The sequence below is a fragment of the Rousettus aegyptiacus genome, unplaced genomic scaffold (genome assembly GCF_014176215.1).
Source record: "Rousettus aegyptiacus isolate mRouAeg1 unplaced genomic scaffold, mRouAeg1.p scaffold_m13_p_7, whole genome shotgun sequence".
Taxonomy (NCBI): domain Eukaryota; kingdom Metazoa; phylum Chordata; class Mammalia; order Chiroptera; family Pteropodidae; genus Rousettus; species Rousettus aegyptiacus.
The window spans coordinates 90710821-90734952 of NW_023416310.1; the positions used below are offsets into that span (position 1 = coordinate 90710821).

Below are 24132 nucleotides of genomic sequence, written 5' to 3' on the forward strand. Positions count from 1 at the left end.
ACTCCCCAACTCTGGGCATAGGGGCAGTAGCCGGAGGCCACCATTGCTCTCTAGGCTTGCAAATGCCAATCTTAGGGTGGGTGCTTTGCTCTGGCAGAATTCTAGGCTCACTCAAAGCACCTACTCTCGTGGTCTTCTGGCCTTATCCTGCACACATCTAGCTCCTATTATGGACCTCCGTCCTTGCCACAGGGTGGCTCTGGACAAAGGCCCTGGAATTGGACTCCAGCTCAGAACCTAGACAGGCAAACTCCCACAGGGGTAGAAGAGGCACATGCTCTTTCTTTCTCTCTGGGAGCTATTGTGCATGGCAACCCTCGGTTCCGGAGCCAAAAATCGAGACCCTTAATCTGACAAACACAATGGGACGGACTATTTGAGATTAGGACTGAGCTGGGACATCCATGTCACGTGGTCATCACAGCTATGGGAGACCTGCAGCTGAGTCAGATCTGGCCCTCACAGGTCACCCTGGGCTGAAGGTAGGGTGGGCACAACATACCACTGTCAGCCAGGTAGTGGGACCGAGGGGCTGCAAGAGAGAAAAGTCGGAGATTAGTGTTTATGGGCACAGAGAGACATAATGGACAGTTCATGGGGACAGACATGACTCCCACACCCAGGCCACGCTGGCTGGTGGGGAGGAGGGGCCTTTTTCACTTCCTCCTCTCCCACTGGTCAGTTTTCGGTTATTGTGCCTGCCCCCACCCTCCCTTTCCCTCTCAGCTCTTGGCCCAGCACCTGGGACTGTGTGATATTTGCTGCACAGATGCCACTGAATAGAGTTGAATCTTGAGCTGTATTTGGGCAGCTCTGCGCAAGGCGCAGAGGCAGAGATTAAAAACAGTGCCTCTCCGTGGTCAAACAGAGAGCCAGGCTCATTTGTTTATCCTGGCTCTGCCATCAGACGATACCTCACTTCTGCAAGTTATTTAATCATGCTTCAGTTTTCTCACATGTAAAATGGGGACAGAGAGTGTCTCCTTTATGAGGTGATTGTAAAGAATATATGACACAATGCAGAAAGGTGTTGGCGCAGTGGCCGACATACAAAACACCAAATAAAACTGGCTTTATCATCATTACCACTACCACCTTCAGCGTTAGGGTGATTACCCACGACAAGGTTATTATCCATCAAGTATTGACTTGAGATAGGCTTTCTTGGCAGGACTGACTCCCACAGGAGTAAGAAAGAGAGGAGGCAGCCAGGACGTGCTTGTGTCTAGGAATGCGGAGGGGCTTACAGTGAGACTGTCGGAGCCAAGGGCTCAAACCAAGCCTCTGCTTGTGCACCTCCAGCGAAGTGAGACTCACTTCCTTCAGAGGCAGCCCCTTATATTTTGACCCCTTCAGATGATTAGAAGACATTTTTATTAACATTGAATCTGATTGGAAGTCACAGCTTCAGATGTCCCAAAGAAGCAGAAATGACCACTCGGGGAAGAGCATGGTCTTCTTAGTGCCCTATACAGTCCCTTGCCAAGTCCGTATTCTAGACCCAAGCGAGGCTGTAGGAGTTCAGATTCATCGACAAATTAGAGAGGAAAGTCCCCCCGCCCCCCGCAGGCCTCCAGGGTAGTGCTTACAGCCATTGAGGGTCATCTCGTAGCCAGCCGTGTGCAGGGCCTCCCGGCTGCTGGTAGAGCTCCTGGGTGGGGTCCAGGGGTCTGCGTAGGAGCTGGACCGGGCCTTCATCTCTTCCTTCAAAATCAGACGGCCAATTCCACTCTGGAGCTGGGGGTGAGGGAGAAGCAAGAAGAAGTTAGAAGGAAGCAAAGAACACTGAGATGGATGGAACAGGCTCGGGAAAGGCTGAGTGATCAGACTCTCAATAGTGAACTCTTATCATTTTTGCTTTCCCTGTGTCCCTCCTTCCTTGCAGCACCCTTATGTTCCTTTGGGCTCCATCTCTCTTTCACAAGGAGGAGTGAAAGCCCCGCGGTCTGGGCGGGGCTCTGATGGTGGGCATAAAATAGGTCTGGCCAATGGCGGGATTGCGTTGCAGTGATTGCTTCGATGATGGGCAGGTGGCTCTTGCGAGAGCCTCTCCTGGGACTCCTATTAGAGTGGCTAGCGCCCACCTTGTTTTGGGAAATAATGATTTTTAGAGTGGTAAAATTCATATGACATAAGCGTAACCATTTTAAAGTGAATAATTTAGTGGCATTTGGTCTAACCACCTCTATCTAGTTCCCAAACATTTTTATCCCCCCTAGAAGACCCTGGACCCATTAAGCAGTTACTCCATATTTCCCTCTCCCCCCAGTCCCTGGTAACCACAAATCTATGTTCTGTCTATGGATTTACCTATTCTGGATAGTTCATGTAAAGGAAATCATAACAGTGTGTAGGCTTTAGTGTCTGGCTTCTTCCACTAAGCATGTTTTTGAGGCTTATCCACATTGTGGCATGTATCAGGACTTCGTTCCTTTTTATGGCTGAATAACATTCCATTCTATGGATATACTGCATTTTTTCAACATCGTGAGATGATGGACATTTGGGCTGCTTCCATCTTTGGCTATCGTGAAGAGTACTGCTGTGAACATGTATTTGTTTGAGTACCAGTTTTCGGTTCTGGGTATCTATCTAGAGGTGAAATTGCTGGGTCACATGGTAATTCTACAGTTAACTTTTTGAAGAACCACCAGATTGTTTTCCCCAGCAGTGACACTACTTTTCATTCCCACCGGCAATGCGTGAGAGTTGCTGGCACTCACTTGCCACTAAATGAGAAGAACCCGCCTGAGCATGTGGCCATTGCAAGGGCCGGCCAGCACCAGGGCAGAGAGGGCCTATGGCAATTTTTTGAACAGCTAGATCTAGTTATACCTGCGTTAATCTTGCCATTTGACTTTTTGGTTAGATAGTAGGATTATTTCAGGTATACCTAATTCGGGTGTAGCCAAGCTACGCGTTTCTTTTTTCTATCATAAGTGAGTTTGAACTTGGTTTCTGTCACTTGCAAAGGAAAAGCACCTTGGTGACATACCGTCTAAGCGGCTCACTCAGTGGTGTGGCCTGCTCACCTTGTGCATGCTGCGGTCAAAATCATCCTCCTCGCCTCCAGATGAGAACCTTCTGGCTCGGGGCACTGCCAAAAGACAGCTCGGATCAGCGCGCATGCATGCTCACCACTTGGCCTGCTCTGGGGAGAGGATGCTGGGGCGGTGGCGCCTAGGAATGTAGGGGTTCCTTTCGGCTCCACCGCTTTCTAGCTGAGTGACCCTGCACAAGTGCCCAAACAGAGCGAACAAGCCAGCGTTGGGCTTGGCCGGATGCTGGCGGGAGAGAGAAGTCCTCTCTCTGTCAGGGGTAGGAAGTAAGCCTGGACCTGCTGGAGCTCACCTTGTCATGATGAGGGCAGAGTCAGCCTGAGAATGGAGCCACCCGACCCAGGGGACAGGACAAGTCCTGATGACATTCTTTACTGCTAGGTCCAGCTACACCACAAAACTTTCAGTCACATGACCCAGAAAATGCCTGTTTTGGCTTAAGCCGTTTGGAGTTGGTTTTCCTTTTCTTCCTTTTCTTCATTTTTTTTTTTGTTTTGTTTTATGTGATTGTAACCATCTCATCTAAGATTCCCTTCCTCCCCCCATGCCTGCTGGGAGCAGTCTCTCCTGCCTGTACAGCCTCCAAACACTTATTTCTTGGGGACATTGATCACTGTCCACTTTGGGTTTTACCGTGTTCGTATCTAATCTCCTTTCTACATGGAGAAAACTTTGAGGGTGGGGAAGGGGTCATCTCAGTTCCTCAGAAGCTTTGTTCAGAATAGACATTCAATTGGTAAATGTGGGTATTGAATCAAAATAGCTCTTGGTGAAAATCCCTCCCCATACTTGAAAGAAGTAGCTTGGGATGTGTGATTGGTGGGATGGCTCCTTGAGGACAACCCCTTGCCAGGGTGCCCATGAGAGTCTTCTGTCGCCCTGCCTTCTCCCCTTTCAATCCTTCAAACCATTTTCCACCCTACGGCCAAAGTGGTCTCTTAAAAACACAAATCCGATCATGTCACCACTTTTCATGGCTTCCTGTTTAGGGTAAAAACCAAAATCCTTACTTTAACTCACAAGGTCTTGTGAGGTCTGGCCCCTCATCTCTCTCCCCACTCTACCACCACCCTACCTCGGCTTCCTGAGCTCAAGGTTAAGCTGACGGCCTTTTCTTTCCCCCGGTGGAACACACCCTCCCATCTTGGATCTTTGCAGATGTGCTTCTGCACTCTGTCGGCTGACCTCCCTCTCGCCCTTCCTGTGGTAGCCAAGTCTCTGCATCCGAGAGGTTTTTGTTATCTTACTTCCTACCCCTGTCAGCTCTCCCACTTCCTGTGTGTCACCTCCCTCTCCAGTTACCTACGTCTCCTCCACGAGGGCAAGGCCTGGTATACTTCGCTCCCCTGTGTCTCCCTAGGGCCTGTGGCTAGCCTGCAATACATGTTTGTTGAATGAATAAATGAATGATCATGTGAAGCAGCAGATGACTGTCCTGGCCTCCTGTGTCCCTGGTGCAGGTGGCTCTTGTCTTACTTCTCTGTGGGGCACATTACCTTTGGGGGAGCCATGGTAGGTCCAGTACTCAGACTCCGTAGCATAGTAGGGGTCTGGTGAGTAGGCTGGACTGTACTTGGAGGCCTGGCTGATGTCTTCACTTGTTTTGCTCTTGGTTGCTGTCGACAAGTCACCTGTGAAGGACCCAAAGAGAGCGCTTCAGGGAGCCAGAGTGTCCCAGAAGAGTGTGTCCTGTATACTCTTTCCCCTGTCTCAGCCACGCAGCAGCCCAGGGGAGTGAGGCTGCTTTAAGGCCACAGTCTGGCAGCCTGGGACATGGAGCATGGGAGATGGAAAAGCACTGAGGCCAAGCCCCACATTTAACAGTTAGGAATCCGAACACCAGAGAGGGGAAGGGGCTTGCTCAGGACCACACAGCAAATTAGACCGGAACTTGATCAGACCCCAGCTCAGGGCTCCTACCACATCGCGTGGGCTCCCAGGTGCACTGCTGAGTGAACACTAAGGCTGCGGCTCCTCCGAGTAAGATCGGACACGTCCCGGGTGAGCCCTTGCCCTTGTCCTCCTCACCCCCTGGAAGCCCGCTTTGTGGATCTGAGCCACATCTAGGGTGGCAGTCGGCGAGGGTGTCATGCTGCATGTTATGTCAGGTCGACCTTCTCGCACCGAAATACCAAACCCTGTATGACCCAAAGGAAGGAGTGCCGGGCAGCGAGCCAGCAACGCTGAGTTCTCGTCCCAGCCCTGCCACATGACTCAGTTGTAACACTGGGCAAATCCTTCCCCTTTCTACCTCGGTTTCCTCATCTGTATTAGAATTGGCCTGTTGGCTCAGATGCCATCCAACTTCAAGCTTCCACGTAAAGCCCACCATATAGGGTGACTGTCAAACCTATCACAGGCATAAAACCTTCCAGCGAGTCGACTTCAGCACGTCCCAAAGACTGGCAAGAGGCTGACTAGGGTAGAGAGAGGTCTGGGGAAATGAGCAGGGCTTCCAGATAATTTTTCAGGAGAGAAACTATAGGGACATACTCTACACTCTATGCAGCCGGGGCAGCAGAAGGTCTGGGGTTGCCCTCAGCTGGCTCTAGGCTGTGCCCACTCCCCCAGCAGCACCTGCTTCCACGGCTCTCCAGCGTGGGTCCGGGCAGCCCCTCTCACCCCAGCCAGTCGCATTTAGCCCTTTCATCTACCCACTATCCACTCAGTCCTCCTCCACCCCAGACTCCCTGTCTCGGTGCTGCCTTGCAGAGCCATCTGGAAAATCCCACGCAGTCCCGAGGGGTTCGGGGCCCAGGGGCCTTTTCTGGATATAAAGTCAAACTACCTTTGTCAGGGTCGGTATGTTTGTATGGCTACTTGGGGCACACGGTGTGTCCTGTACAGCCACACATAGATATACACGTGGGCACAGACTTGCCTGAACCCCAGCCCAGCCCCCTCCAAAACTGAGGATGTTTGTCTAAATTACTGGGTCTTAACCACCCAGAGCCACTATTTATACTCGTGCCCCTCCCCGCCCCACTGCTCAGTGAGTTCGGATCCTGGCCCAGGGCTGCTTCTGCCGGCGCCATGCTCCACCAATTCCGTGCTCTCCTGTTACCCAGCTAGGCCCACAGGCACGTGAGGCCGATGAGGTGGCAGCTGTGCCTCTGCATCTGAACTAAGGGATGCGCTTACTCAACTGAGGCTCAATAAGTGCTTTTGCAAGAACGAACAGTTCTCGGCGACGAGTGGCTGAGTATCAGAGCCCCGGAGCGCTTCTCCCAGGGGTGTGTTCCTCTGACCATGGAATTTAGGACACCAGACAGCAGGGAAGGTTGAGGGGGGAGGTCGGGGAAATGGTGGCAAAGGATTTAGGGGATATGAGAACTTTCTCGATCTTTTGAAATGACACCAAACTCCTCTCCAACGTCACCTGGAGAGAGTGGTGGTGGGGGCGGGGGGTGGGGGGTGTGTGTGATGCAGTCGGCAAGAAGCACCGAGGTGCGGCCTTGCATGTGTCCCTCCGGGTGGCCCGTGCGGAGCCATCCGCACCGACGTTAACTGCCACCTCCCCTTGCTTGGCTATGCCCTCTCTGCCTCCGACCGTACCATGCCGTTTGTAGATCGGGGGTTTCCGGTAGATGTTACTTTCTCCAGCTGTCAGACAAACCCGGCAGAGACAGCGGGGGGAAAGAGAGAGAGAGGGGGAGAGAGAGGAGAAAAGGGACAGTAGTCGGTCAGTTCATCTCAGAAGAGAGAAGTTTTCCCAAGGGTCCACCTTCTTTCCCCTGGTGGACTTCCTCTTTTAAAGCTGAATTTCCAATCTCATACCATCAGGTTCCAGGAAAGGTGAGGGGAGAGGGATGGATGGATTCAAATGGTGCTGAGGAAGGGACTTGGGGCGTGAATGGCGGGCGTGCAGGCGCGAAGTGGGCACATGCTCAGCAGGACCCCATGCGGGAAAGCGCCCACTGCCTCCACCCAGTGGCCACGCCTCATCGGCGTGAAAGTCCCCAGAATGCTGCAGCCACGCACGGTCCAGCATTATTCCCCTCCCGCTCCCTCACAAACTGACACGATGGGACTTTTCCGGAGCAGCTGAGAAAGCTGTGGATGAAACCGTAGGGCAGACTCCTAGGGAGAAGTGAGCAGGGAGGGGAAACCTGAGCTCAGAGTTGGGAGACTGGTCTAGTCCCAGCTCTGCTGTAACTTAGGGTGAGATCTTATCCAAATTTCAGCTACAAGGGCACCTATCACTCTCTCTCGTGCTCAGCACCTCTAGCCACACTGGCTCGCTGCCAGTTCAGTATTTCAGGGCTGTTGTACTTGCTATTTGCTCTGCCGGGATGTTTTTCTCTGGGATCTTCTCAAGGCCAGTTCCTTCTCATTGTTTGGCTTCAACATCACCACCTCCAGGAGGCCGTTCCTGACCATCTCACCTAGACCAGCTTCCCCCATCCTATTCGTTCTATCACATGCCCTGTCGTATTATGTTTACAGTACCTACAATTACCTGAAATTGTCCCTTTACTTGTTTACTCATTTACGATCTCTCTCCCTACATTAGAACATCATGAAGGCAGGGCCTGGGCTGGTTTGAGCACAGCTGTAACTTCAGGGCCCAGAACAGTGCCTGGCTGTACAGATGGAATAACAGAGCCTCAGAGAAGCCAAGTGACTGGCCTGAGGTCATGAGCTTAGAAGCAGCAGGATCGGGATTCAATCTCAAGAAATTTGGTGCAAGAGCCTCTGACTTTCAGCTTGGTTACGGCTGCATCCATCACAGCCCCTAGACATTCGAGGCACTTCCTGGGCTGCTTGCTGGCGGTCCTGACCAAGGCTGGTTCTGTCAGGTGGAGGGACTAGAGCCTGTTGGTGCGTCGGGGCTGGAGATGGGTTAGTGTGACGCCTGGTTAGGGAGGGTCCCCAGGAACCGGCTTCTCCTCGGGTGCCGGTGCAGGCTGCCTGGCGACCCCATGGAGCATGCACCCATGTCGGAAATTCCGGGCTGGCAGCCTACCTGGGATGTGAAAGTGCTTGGGAGCCTGGTAAGAGGTTGGAGTGGAGGACCTCACATCTAACTGGCTATGGTATGGAGAGCTCCGGCCACTCTCGGGCCCTGGAGCACGCAGGCAGTGGTCCCCAGAGAGAACAGAGGCACAGAGAAAACAGGCATTAACGCGGTGGCAGCTTAGGCAGCAGTGCGGTGATGGCAGCAGGGATGGGCGGAGGTGGCTGTGCGTTCATGCGCTGTGTCTGCAGAAACAGGCTTGACTCTGTTTTCTTGCTTCACCCCAAAGTCAGATTTTGTGAGTTGTAAGAATCAACTCCACCAAGCCGCAGGAAGGTGTCTTTTTCCCCGCCCTCTTATCTCCCAACCCTCCCCATCTGACCCCTCCCTTAATTGTTCTGCTGTCTTTACCCCTAATCTCAGGGCCGGTTGTGGACACCTGACTAGATTGGGTGGGGCTGGCCGCTGGGCGAAGGCCAGGCCACAGTCCCATTTCTGGTCCTCTGGTTCTCTCCTCTGGACAGGGTAGGCTTAAGGATGAGGACTGAAACGTCTTCTTTCAGCCAGGGTTGCAGAGCTGCCTGCCACTTCCCTCTCCTGGCTGCTCGCCACCCATCTTCCCATGGCTTCTCTTACTCGCCCCTGCAAGGGCATCTGCAAGCACTCAGTGAGACCCCGCCAGTCACCTGGATGGCCAAAGGCCAGCAGAGGGCCATACTGTGATGGAGATTTCAGGGAAGCCCTGTTCTGTCCTGTAACTGGGAACATCGAGCCACTGTGTTGTGCCCCTGGCTCTTCCTGCCCATTTGGGGGCTTCCTCCTTCCTTACCAGAGCGGTAGTAGTGGTGAGGCGAGCGGGAGAATGTGGGGGACATGCCCTGCCTGCTGTAGGTGGGGGAATCAATGTATCCTGGGCTGGAGGCTCGTCTCTGCCGGAGGTCCAGGTTCTCGTAGATGTCCTAGGGGAGGAAGGGAGGCCGTGAATAAGGCTAGCAGGTAGGCGGGCCTCTTGCCCAAGGGCAGGTGACAGGAAATCTGGGATACTAGGGCCTGAAGCATGGCACTGCCCTTCTGAATACAGAGACCCTCTCCCTGAGTTACACCCACAGCCCAAGGAAGGCTGCAGAGAATTTTTAGGGCCTCCACCCATCACTTACAGGCCCTTGACGAGAACCTGTAGGTCAGGTCCCTGGAATCCTGACTAAGGATCATAGAAGCATTGGGGAAGTCATCTCTGGGTTCAAAGGTACATCAGGTTTGTCCCCAAACATTTCTACCTTTTATGCTACTGCCACTTCCTCCAGGTCATACTCCTGTCTCCCTGTGGCTGCCCTGGTCAGGGGAGCACCTGGACAAGGGCTCAAGGTCTGCTTGGTCATGTAAAGGGACGCGATTATATAAAAGGTCTCCCAAAGCAGCTTCATTACCTGGGAGTAGGGGGACAAGGTTCCCAGCGACTTAGAAGCGAAGAGTTGGAAGGCAGTCGTGGAAGGAGCAAAAGGAGAGAGAGGGCGGGAGAGAGGGACAGAGAGCAGTTAACGGTTCAGCAAAGAGAGGTTCTCAGCTGCCCCTGGCCTCCCTCTCCAGATAACAGCCTCCCTTCTAGAATCTCAGCAGTGCTGACAGGTAGTAGGAAACCTTGAAACTATGGCCTGCTTTTGCAATGGGAAACCCAAGGCCCAGAATGGGAACAGGATAGCTCGGGGTCTCGGGGAGGCAGTGGCAGGGTCTTTGTCTGGATCTGGACTTCTCTAAATGCAAGCTCAGAGTCATTTCATGATCCCTCCATGTCCTTCTAGCAGTTCATGACCCCTCTGTAGTTCAGGAGGGTAGTGACCAGGGCAGGAGACCCATCAGCACGGGAGTTGGGCCGGTGGTGGTAGGGCAGGCTGGAGATGGACCGTCCCATCTGCAGAGGGCTGCTCAGCCCTGGCCTATCAGGCCAGACTAGGACACCCGGCCCACGTGAACACAGCTTCTTAAATTTCAAAGACAAGTCAGAAATGCAAATTCTTAGGTGAAATCTCCCAATGTTTAAATGTTAAAAATGAATTTACATTTTTAAAAGATACTTTGTGAGTGAAACAAATCTGGGGGCTGGTTGTGCCTTGTGGGCCCAGTGTGCCACCTCTGCCTTCAGGAGAATCATCAGCATCTACCAAAGACTTGGTCCCTTCTTCCTGGTCCATTTCAGGGGCCAGAACCCAGAGGGTTTTACTGCCGGGCTCTCAAACCAAATGGAACCCAGTCCCTTTAGCGAGAAAGGGGACAGTGGTAGAGCAGGGACGAGAATCTGGGTCTGTCCCCTCCAGGCCAGGGATCCTTCTGCTCCAAATGATCTCAGCTCAGGAGTCTGGGATGGAGTTAGACATCTACTGGAGCACTGACTGCCGGGACCTCCAGGATAGTGGCCACTTTGCCTCCTTCGGAGATCACTTTCTCTTGTCCAGCAACCATTCAATTATTTCAAAAGCCATATGATGCTGAGTTTTTATAAGAGTTTCTCTCTTGCTCTAAGCATAGGGGCTTAAGGCCAGGTGCAAAAACCAGAGAACCTACTAACCAGGGATTATAAATCCAAATGGGCATTGAGCATGGCAGGGGATGAAAGCCATGGGCTATATATAAAATTTCTCCACTAGAAGAAAAACAACAGGTCAAGTGATAGCAGATTTAGGATCTTGGCTTCATTGTTGGGATTCTCAGGAAGTAGTGGGGACTCCGGAGAACTCAAAGCCCACGTCCAGTCTGTAATGGACACTATAATGCTCCCCATCTCCAGATTGCAGAAACACTAGTGTAGTGTTGTCGGCTCTCATTTTTTCAAGAAAAGCCAGGCTTTTGGATAAAACTTTTAGAATTTTAAATGTTGACTGTACATTCTAGTTGCAAAGAGTCTAGGGGCCATCACTGTGGAGGACAAAGTCTCTGTGACAGAGGGGACTAGTGACCCCATGTGCCTCTTCTCCAACAGCCCCAGAGAGAGGAGCAAGATGCCATACCTCTCCATAGCCACATCTCTCCAGCATCTCGTCAGACGTGTATCTGGAATGAGGCTCGTAGGAAATGAGGTCGGGGCGTTGTACCTCGTAGATGGACTTAACCTTGGGGAGAGCTGCCAGGTCTTTGTAATTAAGGATCTCATTATCCACTTTAGCCTGGGGAAGAGGGAAATGGACAGGAAAGGAGCAGAAAGATAAGAGGGAAAGGAGAGAGGAAACAAAATCCAGGCACAGGGGAACAAGCTTCTTCGGTTTCCACTAAAAACAAAACTTTAGGATGGAAGACTCACAGAATGTTAGAATAAGACAATCTTAGAGGTCATCCATTCCAACAGGGCTAACACTGATTGAGCGTATATGATAGGTGAGGCCTGTGCTTTATAGGATTTATCTCCTCCAAATGTCATGGTGCCTCTGTGAAGTGTCAGTATTATTTCTATTTTTCAGATGAGGAAACTGAGGCTCAAAATGTTCTTCAGTGTGCACCACTTAGTCAGTAGGTTTGAGTCTAGTCTGAACTCTACAGCCTGGGTGCTGACTGCCTTCTGACCCCACAGAGCGAGGACACCCCATTCACAGCATCTTTGAAGAAGATGACACAGGTAGTAAAGACAAATCATCATGATAGAAAACATTTGCTAACATTTGGTGAGCCAGACTCTGTCCTAAGTCCCTTATGTGGATTAATTTAGTTAATCCATACAACTCTCAATAGTAGGTTCTAATATTATCCTCATTTTTGAATAAGGAAACAGGCACAGAGAAATCAATTAACTTGCATGAGGTCACACAGCTCTTAAGTAGCAAAACCAGAATTCAAACCCAGCCAGTTTAACCCGAGAGCCTGCCCTCTCCAGTGTCCTCTCCTATTCCCCAGGGTGGGGAGTCCCCTGGCTTACAACTGTCAAAGGGCCGTACTCAGGAAGCCGCTCCTACATTTAACTGAACTGAACCTCCACCTACCACCTGAGTTGCCCTAAGGTTAGCCCTCTAGAACTACATGGATGAGGAGACAGCTTCCCCTTGAGGTTCACGTCTTGTGGTTCCTGAAGCTATGTCCTTCCCATGTCTGCATCCTCCAGCTGTTCCTTCTGTGACTCGGTTTCTGCTGTGGTTAACCAGGATCTGTCCTCTGTAACTACTGTGGCTGCAAGGGCCTGAGGTGAGGTGCATTAGAGGAGAGGCCACTGGATGGGGGATCCAAGGGGACTCTGTGATCCTCATGAGGTTCTCCCAGTGCCTCAGGGGCCAGGTGAGTCTCAGGGGCAAGACTACTGTAGAGAGAGCAGCTTTTATAAAGACCTTAGAAGTGCGGATATTTTAAACAGCTCCAAGGCCCTTCCACTCTTCCATCCCTGCGCCACCCACTCCTGTTTGGGCACTGTGCTGTTCATCCCCCTCTGCCCTTAGACTCACTGTCTACTTTTCCTTGCCCTGATCTAGGCTCTGAGCCCCATGGACTGTGTCACAGGCTCCTTGGCTTTCAGATGGGTTTGACCAATTGGGGTAGCTGCAGAGTAGGAGGTGAAGGAGAGACTGTGTCCTTGTCCCCTTGTACTGGGCCCGACCTGTCTATGGTTGGGCACGACTCTTGTCTGGGCTGCTCTTCCACAGATCCAGCTCTTAACACCCCTTCCCTTTAGGCTGAGGGTGGTGACATCTTCCTGCTGTTGTAGTCCCTGGGTGCCACACTCTGTGGGTTTCCTAACCCTGCCCACTGCTCTGCAAATGCTCCCTTCACAAAACCCTCCTCAGCTGAACTTTTGAGGTGTGCCATCTCATTTCTGCCAGGCCCTGCCCATGTCAGACACCCATATCTACACCAGTTTGGAGTCTGTGGGTAAAGATAACATTTATTATTAGGAGAATCCACTTGCTGAAGTAACTGCTGCCTTTTGTCCTGGGATGTTAGATCGTGACCTTGAGAGCTCTTGGCATCTGGCAAACTTGTCTCGATCCATTAATATTCATCTGAGCACTACTCCAAACCTCTAAAACACCAAATTTATATTTCTTCCCATAGCTGCCTTGTTCACAGGTTATAAATGAGTTTACGGTGATTGGGCAGAGACATCCTAACACAATTAGCCAGAAAGGAAGGAAGAGACCACCTGGGACTGGTCCAAGTCAAACTACCTGAGGATGATTCTTACAGTCAGTGGGGGATGGAGCAAAGTATGAAAAAACCTGTCCCCTCCAGGTCCACGGATCATTCTATTTTAATACAAAACCTCTGTATTTATGAAAATTAAACCAGTGCTCTTTCTTTCTGCCTGTTATTCCTGCCTGTCCCAAAAGTGGTCGGATGGATTCTTCTCTGAATGCGGAAGCCATGTTTGGAATGGTCTGACTTAAAACATGGCTGATGTTGACAGGTGTAGTCATTCCCCAGAGTAGCCGAAGGTGAGGTGGCATTAAGAGGAGAGCATGAGACTACAGAAGGGGAGACACATGCAATTTATTCTCATGATCTCAATTCCCCTAGCTAGAGGGCACAATGACAGGGCTCCCCAGTTGCTGCCCTTCATCTGTAGCCAAGTTGCTCCTCACAGGGGCCACTCTACGAGCTTTCTCCAGGACTTCAGGGTGAACATCACCAGGGCCTACCTTATTTCACAAAGGTTAGCAAGGCCCCTCAGCAGCGTGGGGAGACCAGCCAGGGATTAAAGACATTAGAGAGCAGCTCTCTATATCCTGAGCTCTCGTACCGTGGTAACTCTCTTTTGGAGACAAGCTCACTTTTGTCAATAACCTTCTTATGGTATAGGCCCTGAAACCAAACTCATTAATCCTGCTGTGGTCTGACCCCATTCATATCACCAGGGGACTATCATCTCTCTTGTTCTGGACAGGAAGTGTCAATGAGTACAGCCTGTGATCAAAATCGCTTATCTTTTGTGGGAGCCACATGGCTGTATTGACCATATTGAAGCTGTAGTCAATGATTATTCTTACATTTTTTTTTTTTTCATTTGAACAGAGGAAGAAAGGAAAGGAAACAGTCTTGTCAATGGGCATTATCCACAGATCAAGGGGAAACTGGATGTGGATTTGGAGTAAAATAGTGATCTAGTAATGACAGGCAGGACCCACCCAGGGCTGGCTGGCTAGAGGACTGTCTCTAGCTCTTCTTCTTAGGGTTTCGAGCTCCAGACCATCCCCCTACATTTCTGGTCTTCGTAGCTCCTTTGACTCGAGGCCAAAACAGTCTGGAGTCAGCCAGATTGAGCGTTGCTTACCGTTTGTCCCCTCCGCTGCTCATTGTGGTCCTGTCTGGCTCTGCCAGTCCGACCTCATTTACCTTACTCCTCCCATTTATCTCTCAGGTTTGAGCTTAAATGTTTCTCGGAGTCTTCTCCCAGCTGAAGACTGTCAGGTCTCTCTCTGCATCTGCAGCATCATCACGGCACCGTGCACTTTCTTCCTAGCACTTATCAGAGCGACAACTGACTACCCATGGAATTATGTGCTCAGCGTTACACATCATGTCAGTGCAGTCCACCGCCATCTCCCCAGAGTAGAGCAGAGCGCCGAGCAGAGTAGATGCTCAGCATGCATTCGTTGAATGAATGAGCAAATGAATAAATTACCTAGCCAAGGGACCTCTGAGGTCATCTAACTCAGCTCTTGCCCTTTCTGTCATGTCCCTGGCAATGACGAGCATCCCTGTGTTTGAATGCCTCTGGAGATGGGAGGTCAGACACACGCACAAGGTTTCCTCCTCTCATGGACTTACTATGTGATCAGAAAGGTGATCTTTAAGTCTGCCTGTCTTCTACAGCCGGGTTTCCACATTCATATGGCTTCTCCTCCTTTCTGCCTCTTTATCACACACCACTGTCTCCGCATTGACATCCCATCCAGTACCCAATCTGAATACCACTCTGATCCCCAATTTCTATCATGCCCTTGTCCCAGTTAAGTAACGGGGAAGGTGCACACTGCAGTGGTTTCAGAGCTCGTCGAGGGCTTTTGCTGTTGTTCACTTTCTTTCTCATGCTCTCTCTGAACTCGACATTATCCATGTAACTGTGTTTACTAAGCTGTGTGCTCCCTGAGGGCAGGGGCCATGTCCGCCCTGTCCCCCACTATATCCTCAGGAACTAGCCCAGAGCCTAGCACATGACAGGCCACACTAGATAAAAGTAGATACCGGTTGGTTGAAAACCCGACAGCTGTCTTTGGCTGTCCTTAGAGACTTTTTTGGTTCCAGGAAGAGGGATAAGAAAGTCCTTCTGGTGGCTGAAAAGTGATACATACGCAGATGACTCGGTTGGGTGACCCGATGCTGGATCCAGGGGGTGAGATGGAAGTTTCAGACGTCCGCCTGTGCTGTGAGAGAGATGAAGGCAGAGGGGTGAGAAGCCGCGCCTCTGACTGGTGGGGAGGGGAGGCGGGATGTGAGAACACGACTCCTCAGGAAACATGAGCAATACTATTAAAAGCACTCTCTGGCTATTTCTGTACTTTCTCTTTGTTTTCTACTTTAAAATTTTATTTTTATTATTACTTTTTACGCCTACAGCACCAGGTATTCCTGGGTGGTCTCCCATCCAAGTACTAACCAGGCCCAAACCTGCTTAACTTCTGTAGTTTCTACTTTTGAAATCAATGAGTGTGAATGAAATCAGAAATACATAGGACTTCAGGCTGTTGCACTAAATATGGGTTTGCTCTTTATTTTATTTTTTAAAACATATTTGTAATTGGCCTTTTAGATAGGAATTACTCATAAAACACTTTATTTTGGGTTATCCCAGTCAATAATGTATTTACTTTAAATGAATAAAATTGGTTAGAACTCATTTCTTAGCAGATTGTTTAGGCAAAATATAAAAGTGGGTTAAACTTCATGTTATGGTACAATATACTGATTCTTTATAGCGTATCCATTGCAAATTGACATCAACCTAAGTGATAAACTTAAAAAAAAAAATCTCTAAACAGTGGCAATGGATTTAACAGCTCCCTTAGCAGAACTATGCTTTGTCAACATTAGTGGCACTTTGTGGTGGAAAAGGAAGCAGACCGGGAACCGAGGACCACTACCGAACTGTGTGATTTTAGGAATCCCGAATTCCTGGTCTGCGAAATGAAGGGGCTGGTCTTAGAGACTGCTAAATTCCCTTTCGGATGGCTCATCCTAAAATTTAAAGCCTTCTAAGTGGGGCTGAACTGCAGTGTTTCCCAAGCTGTGGATTGCGAACTCGTGTGGCTCTGGGGAGATGAATTTAGGAGGAGCATTTGATAATACTGAGTTGTAGAGTGAGAGAGTAAAATGTGAAGTTCTATTTCAGTCCTCTCAGATCTAGGAGGAAGTCTTAATTTGGTGCTAAGTCATTTAGACAGCTTTCTTGACGACTGGTAATTCTCCAATACCCCCACACCCACCCCCTTTTTTTTTTTTAACAAAGAGAGTGCAGGCAATGTGGGCTAGCTAGAATTCTAAAATTTATTCTTAAGAATTATTTAATTTTCATCAAATTTATTTTATGGTTACCTTCTATTTATAGCAAGTAATACTAGTTTTTCACTTAGTGACATAAAGTTTTATTTTAAAATAAGTAAAAAGTAGTGAATCGATTTAAAGGAAAGGAAAAATATTAAGCATATAATGATACAGGTAGCGCACAGGTATGGCTAAAAGCATCGGGGTTGTAGAAGGATAACTGAGATTTTAGAAATGCCACTAAAGAGGAGGAAACTGAGGAGGAAAAGGACTATTAGGTCTTCTTACACCTAAAAGGGAGAGATTTTAAAAGAAACAGAAAAAAAACCCTCATGGCTCAACAAAATTATGCATCAAGAGACCAGCTCTTTCGTAATGTTTACATTAGGTGAATGATACAACAAAGGAGACAGCCTTTAACCCACTGGTCAGAAATTGTACACGTGTTTTTTTTGGTTGAGATTGTAGCAGGTAACTTTTAATAGAGTCCTAAGGGACCAAGTTGATATCCAGGGGCCAGAGTATAGATAGAGTCACCTTGGAGATCATTGAGTGCCCGCAACGTACACCCCAAGTATCCCCTCCACAGCATCCAGGACCAAGGAGTGCAGTCCTTGGATCAAAAACCCAGAGTCTCATTACTTCCTGGTACAGTCAGAGCACAGTGATTCAGAGGGAAGCGGCCCTCAGCTGGTCCGGTGTTGTGCCTGGAGACTGCCTGGTTTGGTTGCATTACTGTGGGCAAATCACTGCCCTCTTTAGCCCTTGGTTTTCTCATAAGCAAAACAAAGGTAAAATTCCTTACCTCACCTGCCCCATGAGGTTAAAGGAGTCAAATCAGACAGTGGCTATGAAGATACTTTGCAGACTCTCAATTCCTATGACAATCTTGACTATTATTATTAATAAATGATATTAGGCTGGGGCACCTCAGAGAGGCCACCATCCTGGTGAGCAGTGGTTAGGCATGTGTAGCCTTGCTCCAGGAACACTTAAAAACTCAAATTACTACATTGCCGTACAGTACTGAAAGTGCTCTCACATCCGATGTCTTAATCCCCTCAAAAACTCCATTAGGCGGGTGTTAGTATAAAGGAAATCCAAGGATACCTGCACACACTAGGGAATGTGCACACTAAGGAATGACCCTCTTAAAGCACAGTGTCCCTGGCCTTTGGCAAAAAGTAGCTGGGCTGGCACCACCACCAGCTTGCTTACCTTTAACTTCTTCTCTGCCCGGGCTGCCTGCTTGCAGATGGGGTGCCAGACCTCAGAACCTAGGGGGCCAGGAAAATAACAAAGGCTCAGACGTTTTACGCCTCTCAGCATTCACAGTCTCTCCCCAGTTCCGACCTCCATTTACTCCCTGGGCAGTTTATGTGCTGTCCTCTACCCGACAGCCAGGAGGAACCCCTGGTTTCCCCAGCTCTCTGCTGCTACGTAGATTCGACACCCATACACTTTTCCTGCCTGTCAAAATTCTGCCCATTCATCAAGGTCTACATCGCACATGACATCTTCTTGCAGATTTTCTTACCTGCCAGCTGAGAGTGACTTCTCTCTCCTCTGTGATCCATAGTTCTTTGTATCTCAACATATGCAACTTTAAATCATAGTAGCTTATGAATTTATCACCCCAACTAAATTAAGAGCTCATTCGGGGCAGGAGCCGAGCTTTAGTCATTGCTGGATCTCCCTCAGCATCCAGCATGGGACTTTGCTCTCAGAGGAGGCTCCGTACATGTTTGTGAGGTGAACAGATGAGTGGATGATCGGCAGTGAATGACACATAGCAGGTGGTTAATAAATATATGTCGAATGAATGAATGGCAGTGGAGGTGAAATAAAATGACAGACTGTGGTGACTTCAGCCTTGCTTTCTTTTCAAAGGCTTATGACAGTCCATCAGAGCTGTCACATTTAAGGGAAATGTCATGGTGTATATTCTGCTTAAGAGCATTGTCTTGACCTTCTAATTCCTAAGAGACTACGGACTCTTCAAATTTAGTATATTGTAAAAGCCCACATTTTATTGTGGGTGGGAACCCAGTTGGCTGGCCCCAAACTGAGAGGCCAATTTGGAAAGGCATGAGCAACAGGTGGCTGGTCACATGTTGAGAAGGAGCCCCAAATATTACACATTCCCCAAAGAAGGGACAGGTGTCCTGGATTAGAAGAAAAAATAGGAACATATTATCCCTCTGGTGCCATTCCTCTTGTAACCAGCTGTAAAAGGAAAGGAGCCAGCAAATGGCTGGATTCCTGAGCACCCAGATGGCATTTGTTTGTCTGACTTTGTTTTTAGGATATACTTGCCATTATGGTTTGTTGCCTGGAACCCCTAGGACTGGAATACTGGCTAACTGGCAGGGGGGTGGTGTAATGTTGATAGTTAGACCCAAAAGCCTGGCAGAGAGAGGATGGGCCTGAAGTAAGGAGCCCTGAGCTCTTGTCTCTGCTCTGCTCTTAACACCTCCCCTCAGTGGGTCTCGATTTCTTTATCTGAATAACCAGGGTGGGTGTTCCTGGTGATTCAACACAAGCTTAATTCCTTCCATGTAAAGTGCAATGGCTCTCTGAGCCCAGTAGAGGGCCTCTGGGTCTGCGGCTTGATCCAGCAACCTCAGGGTGTGTCCACTACTAAGCGGGTGGGTGGGGATCCCTGCTTTGGGGAGTTATCAAAGCATTTCCGGGTCCTCTCTGAGTTGCTGCTGAATCCACCAGGAGTTGTTTACCACTGTGGCTCTGGCAGGAAGCACATGTTACAGGTCACTGTAGGATGTTTAAGAAGATCATGAGATTAAGTGAAAGAGGCATAGGAAAGGTAAAGGGTTAGGCAGAAGTTCTCATGGGAGGAAATGATGTGTAAAGGGAGGGGTTCAGACAAGATGGTCTCTCCGTGCCATTGAAGTATCTGTTCTGAAGTAAAGCTTAGACACAAATGGCTTCAGCACTCTGCATACAGGAAGGCAGATTTATATAAGAAGTGAGGGGGGAGAATCGAAAGGGAGAGAGAAAATATAATTAGAAATGAAAAAAAATATTAATGTTTGGGAATTGGCAGCATATCATTTAAAGAGGGAAGGAATTTGTTGGTAGTTAGCAGTAAACTTAGATCAGTGAAGGTAAGGAAGGACGATTTGTTCTTGAAGACCCCTACGAAATATGGTGCTGTGCTGCTGCCATGAGTCAACAGCACAACGCGTCACTGACAGAAAGGCAACATCCCGGATGGGGAAGGTTATTCTCTTCTATGGCTTTCTCTCCAGAGCCTACAATAGTTCCCGACTCATGTGTGTTTAATAAAAGAAATGAATGAATGACTGGTTGGACCCCACGTTTGTATTTTCACAAAAGGCAGAGTGATATGTGCCCAGAGGATGATGGTAACCAGAATGGAGAGGGGGTAAGGCAGGGGCTTCACCGTGGAGAAGGGAACGCACATACAGAAAGGTGAAAAGATCTTTGTTTTTTTGAATAGTTTAATGCATCTCGTGCGGAGAGGGAGTAACTTGTTCCTCATGTCTTGTAAACTAGAACAAGGACCAGTGGCAGAAGTTTCGGGGAAGGAAAATTTAATGCCTGAAGATGGAATAGGCTCATTCTGCAGGTGAGCTTCCTAACAGGAAGTTCGCAGTATTAAAGCATATGCTGGGTGGACAAACGCTCAGCAGGGATATTGTCGAGGAGGTGTATCATGAGGTGGTTACGCTCACAAACATTTACTATTCCTCCCAGCTTTGGAAAGTCTATATTTCCATCTTATCAGGCTTCTCTGTATAGAAAAAATAATTTTTGCTCCTATCCATGATCTTGACTAGAATGTCAGTTCTATAAGGAGCAGGATTCATATCTGCCTTACCTGCAGATATACCTGCAGGGACTGCAGATTCTTAATTAATACTCACTGAGTGAATGAACAAACAAAGGAAACATGCTGTTCTATTTTAGGCCAGTTGAATTCTCTAATCTGGGTTCAGAGATTTGGATAAGTGGTAGAATCTAGACTCTGATTCGACAGCTACTGTTTCAAATTGAGTGTAAGAATTTTCGCTAGATTGGGGTTTGTTGAAGTGTGATTTGTGGACCACCTGTCCAGCAGCCTGGTAAAATTCAGATTTCTAGGTCCCTAGAAGAACTCCTGAAGTCAATTTCCTGAAGGTGGGGCCTAAGAATCTGTGTTTTTAACAAGCTCCCCAGGTGATTCATGACTCTAAATTAGAGAACCAGAGAGTTAAAAACCAGTTAACACTCCACATTTGTTCCCTTGGAATGTCATGGGATAAAGCAATCAATTTTACAGGACAGGACTTTTTAACTTCTTGTAAAAATTCAACGTTCTTTGCTTGTTAGACTGACTTCTGATTCCACGAGTCACACTCATCCTCTGAGACTGTCACCCACAATTCCAGTTTCCGTAGTTAAAACCTCCTGTAAAGGTTATGGAAGTGAAGGATTAGCAATTTCTGTATCAGCTGACTCAGAGATAGAGATCTAAATCTCTGAAACTGTCCCTCAGCCGAGTATTAGGCTGTTTTTAATCCTTAGCAGAGTCAGCATTCAGTCTTAACTGACTGGTTACAGCACACCCCACACCTGTAACATTTTGGACTTATTTATTGTTTGGGAACCCACTCACCTCTCTGCTAGACATTGAAACTCAGTTTGCCAACTCTTCTATTGTTTTGCATTAGTGGAGGTTTTAATGCCAAAGCCGGAGCTGGTGCCATAGTATTCCAGAATGCCCAGCCAGGGTTACAGGTAGAGCAGTGATTGAAGCTGGCCCACTAAACCTTCTGTTTGGGCAGTAGAGTGTTTTTTTTGTTTGTTTTTTGTTTTTTGGTTTTTTTTAAGTATTTTTTAATACGAATGCTTTAAGACCCTGCAGGTGGCCAGTGACCCATCCTGCCTGCCAGCCAGCGCTTCTCACTCAAGGATTTTAAGCAGGCAGTTGAGTTTTTAACCCCTGAGCCTAGCCATTCTCTCACAGCAGGGTTCTTCTCCGGATTTCTCTTGACCACAGCAGAGTGAGGTTTCTGAGTTCTGCCTTTATGTTGGTAGCACTACCTTTGGGATATAAACTTGCTGGGATGTTGGAATGGCTTCTTTAAAATCTCCACCCAGATAAATATGTGTGGTATATCCATAGAATATTGTTCAACCATAAAAAATGAATGAAGCACGGATACACGGAACAACATGGATGAATCTAGAAAACGTTACACTGTGCGAAAGAAGCCAGACACAAAAGGCCACTTATTGTATGATTCCATCTACATGAAATACCCCAAATACGTAAATCTATAGAATAGAAAGCAGATTGGTGGTTGCCAGGGAGGGGGGGGGGTTTGGGGGGAGGGGGAATGGGGAGCACTCCTTAATGGAGTGGGGTTTCCTTTTGGGGTAATGAAAATGTCTTGGAACTAGATGGGGGTGGTGGCTGTAAAACATTGTGAAGGTACTAAAAGCTACTGAATTATTCTTTTTAAAATGGTTAATTTTACATTATACGAATTTCATTTCAATTAAACAACTCTGCTCCCCCCTCCCCCCACCACCAGAAGGTGGACTGCTTCTGCAGACCACAGGCTACTCTTTACCTGTTACTAAAGGTTCCAAACTCAGCAGGGTGGAGAAGAGTGAGCCCTTCTATTACATCTGACATGTAATGAGAACAATATCATCATCATTATAACCCTGGGCACTGGTAAGTCTTCACCACACATTAAGGCCATCTATGCATTATTTCATGTAATATTTTTAAGGGGTTCAAATCCATCACTGGTTATATCTCTTGTCAGCTGCATTGTCTAGGGCAAGTCGGTTACCGCTCTGTGCCTTAGTTTCCCCATCTATATAACGGGGATGATAACAGTACTTGCCTCACAGGTTTGTTGTGAAGATTAATGAGTTAATACAGCATCACCCTTATCCACGGTTTCTTTTTCCGCGGTTTCAGTTACCTGAGGTCAACCATGGTCCAAAAATATTAAACAGAAAATTTCAGAAATGAACAATCCTTAAGTTTTAAATTGTGTGCTGTTCTGAGTATCGTTATAAAACCTCGTGCAGTCCCACTCCGTCCTGCCCAGGACATGAGTCATCCCTTTGTCCAGCATATCCATGCGATATACACTACCTGTCCATTAGCCACTTAGCAGCCGTCTCGGTTATCAGATCAACCGTAGCAGTAACATAGTGCCTATATTCAAGTAACCCTTATTTTACTTAGTAATGGCTCCACGTACAAGAGTAGTGATCCTGGCAATTTGGATATACCAAAGAGAAGCTGTGAAGTACTTCCTTTAAGCAAAAAGGTGAAAGTTCTCTACTTAACAAGGTGTTATATCATTTTCCATTATCACAAAAAGAAGGGTGAGTACAGTACAATAAGATAGGCTGCATTCACGTAACTTATTTTAATATATTGTTATAATTATTCTATTTTTAATTATTTAATTATTTAATTATTTAATTATTGTTAATCTCTTACTGTGCTTCATTTATAAAGTTTACCAGAAATATGTATGTATAGGAAGAAACATAGTATATACAGGATTTAGTACTTCCCGTCATTTCAGGCCTTCACTGGGGGAGTCGTTTTTGTTATTATTATTATCTCCCATCCCCTACCAAAAAAATCGTTCACCTGGATGCTGCGCTTTGGGTTAGGCGAAAGGAGTAAGGAGAGACCTGCAGGGGCTGGGTAGTGTTTACTGTTCTTCTGCAGGAGCTGCGCCTGGATGGGGGTGGGGCGTGCGGTAAGCCGAGGACTAGCTGTGCAGGTGGAGTCACTAAGCAGAAGCCTGGCGTGGCTGCCAGCACACCCTTCTGGGAGGTTGGGCTGGTGCCCAGGGAAGAGGGCGCCTCGGGAGAAGTGGAAAAGACCAATTTGCCTAGAGCTGACCTGACAAGTGGGCTTGAAGCTCACTACAGAGGGCGAAGGACAAATGCGCTTAGCTGCCATGAAGCTGGTTCCTGTGGAGGACATCAGTGCGACGAGGAAAGGAGAATGGCAGTACCGAGGTGCTGGGTAATTCACGGGAAATAATAACTGCTGAAAATAACAGGACAGTGATGAAAATACTTTGAGTGCTTAGTATGTGTCAGGCGCTAAGTGTTATAATTATTCTTATTGTTATTATTGTAATTAATAGAGCGTTCCTGTGCCAGGCTTTATGCTACTCACTTTATAACACTATTACTTAACTAAAAATAATGATGATTAATAATAATAAGGATAATAAAAATAATAATAAATAATAATGATAACATTTATGAGCACATATGCTGAGCACAGTGCTAAGTGTTATGAATAATGATGATGATATTTACAATAGCCGGCATTTATTAGTGCATGGCATCATGGGGAATGGCCATTTCTACATTACGGGGTGTTTATCATGAGCTCAGACTGGCAGAGCCGGTGGTGCCAGGCTCTGTGCTAAGCCTTTACCACGCATTCACTCCTTTAATCCTCATAACAGCTTGGTGAGGTGGGGCCTATCGTTATCCTTGTTTTCAGATGGGGAAATTGGGGTTTAGGGAGCTTAGATGTCTTGCCCACATGTCCACTGCTATCTCCCCACCCTGGCCTGGGCGTGGGTGGGCATGTGACTAAAGTCAGGCTCCTTGGAGTCTCTCCAGGACTTCTCTGCTGAACCT

The 24132-nt window shown here is 48.1% G+C and overlaps 1 protein-coding gene across 9 annotated transcripts in view; it reads right to left on the minus strand.

Annotated features, from left to right (window-relative positions):
- The window catches only part of ABLIM3 (actin binding LIM protein family member 3), a 99773-nt gene that overhangs the window by 7908 nt on the left and 67733 nt on the right, over positions 1-24132 (minus strand). For 2 of the 9 annotated variants that reach the window (XM_036224311.1, XM_016150337.2), the window contains 10 exons: positions 17686-17744; positions 15279-15350; positions 11019-11174; positions 9444-9473; positions 8846-8975; positions 6615-6662; positions 4556-4690; positions 3033-3097; positions 1590-1737; positions 503-532 (listed from right to left, as the gene is read on the minus strand). In XM_036224311.1, the coding sequence (XP_036080204.1) occupies positions 503-532; positions 1590-1737; positions 3033-3097; positions 4556-4690; positions 6615-6662; positions 8846-8975; positions 9444-9473; positions 11019-11174; positions 15279-15350; positions 17686-17744 (873 nt within the window). Of the gene's footprint in view, positions 1-502; positions 533-1589; positions 1738-3032; positions 3098-4555; positions 4691-6614; positions 6663-8025; positions 8125-8845; positions 8976-9443; positions 9474-11018; positions 11175-15278; positions 15351-17685; positions 17745-24132 lie in introns of all 9 variants that reach the window. The other 7 variants (XM_016150335.2, XM_016150336.2, XM_016150338.2 and 4 more) reach the window with 7 other exon arrangements.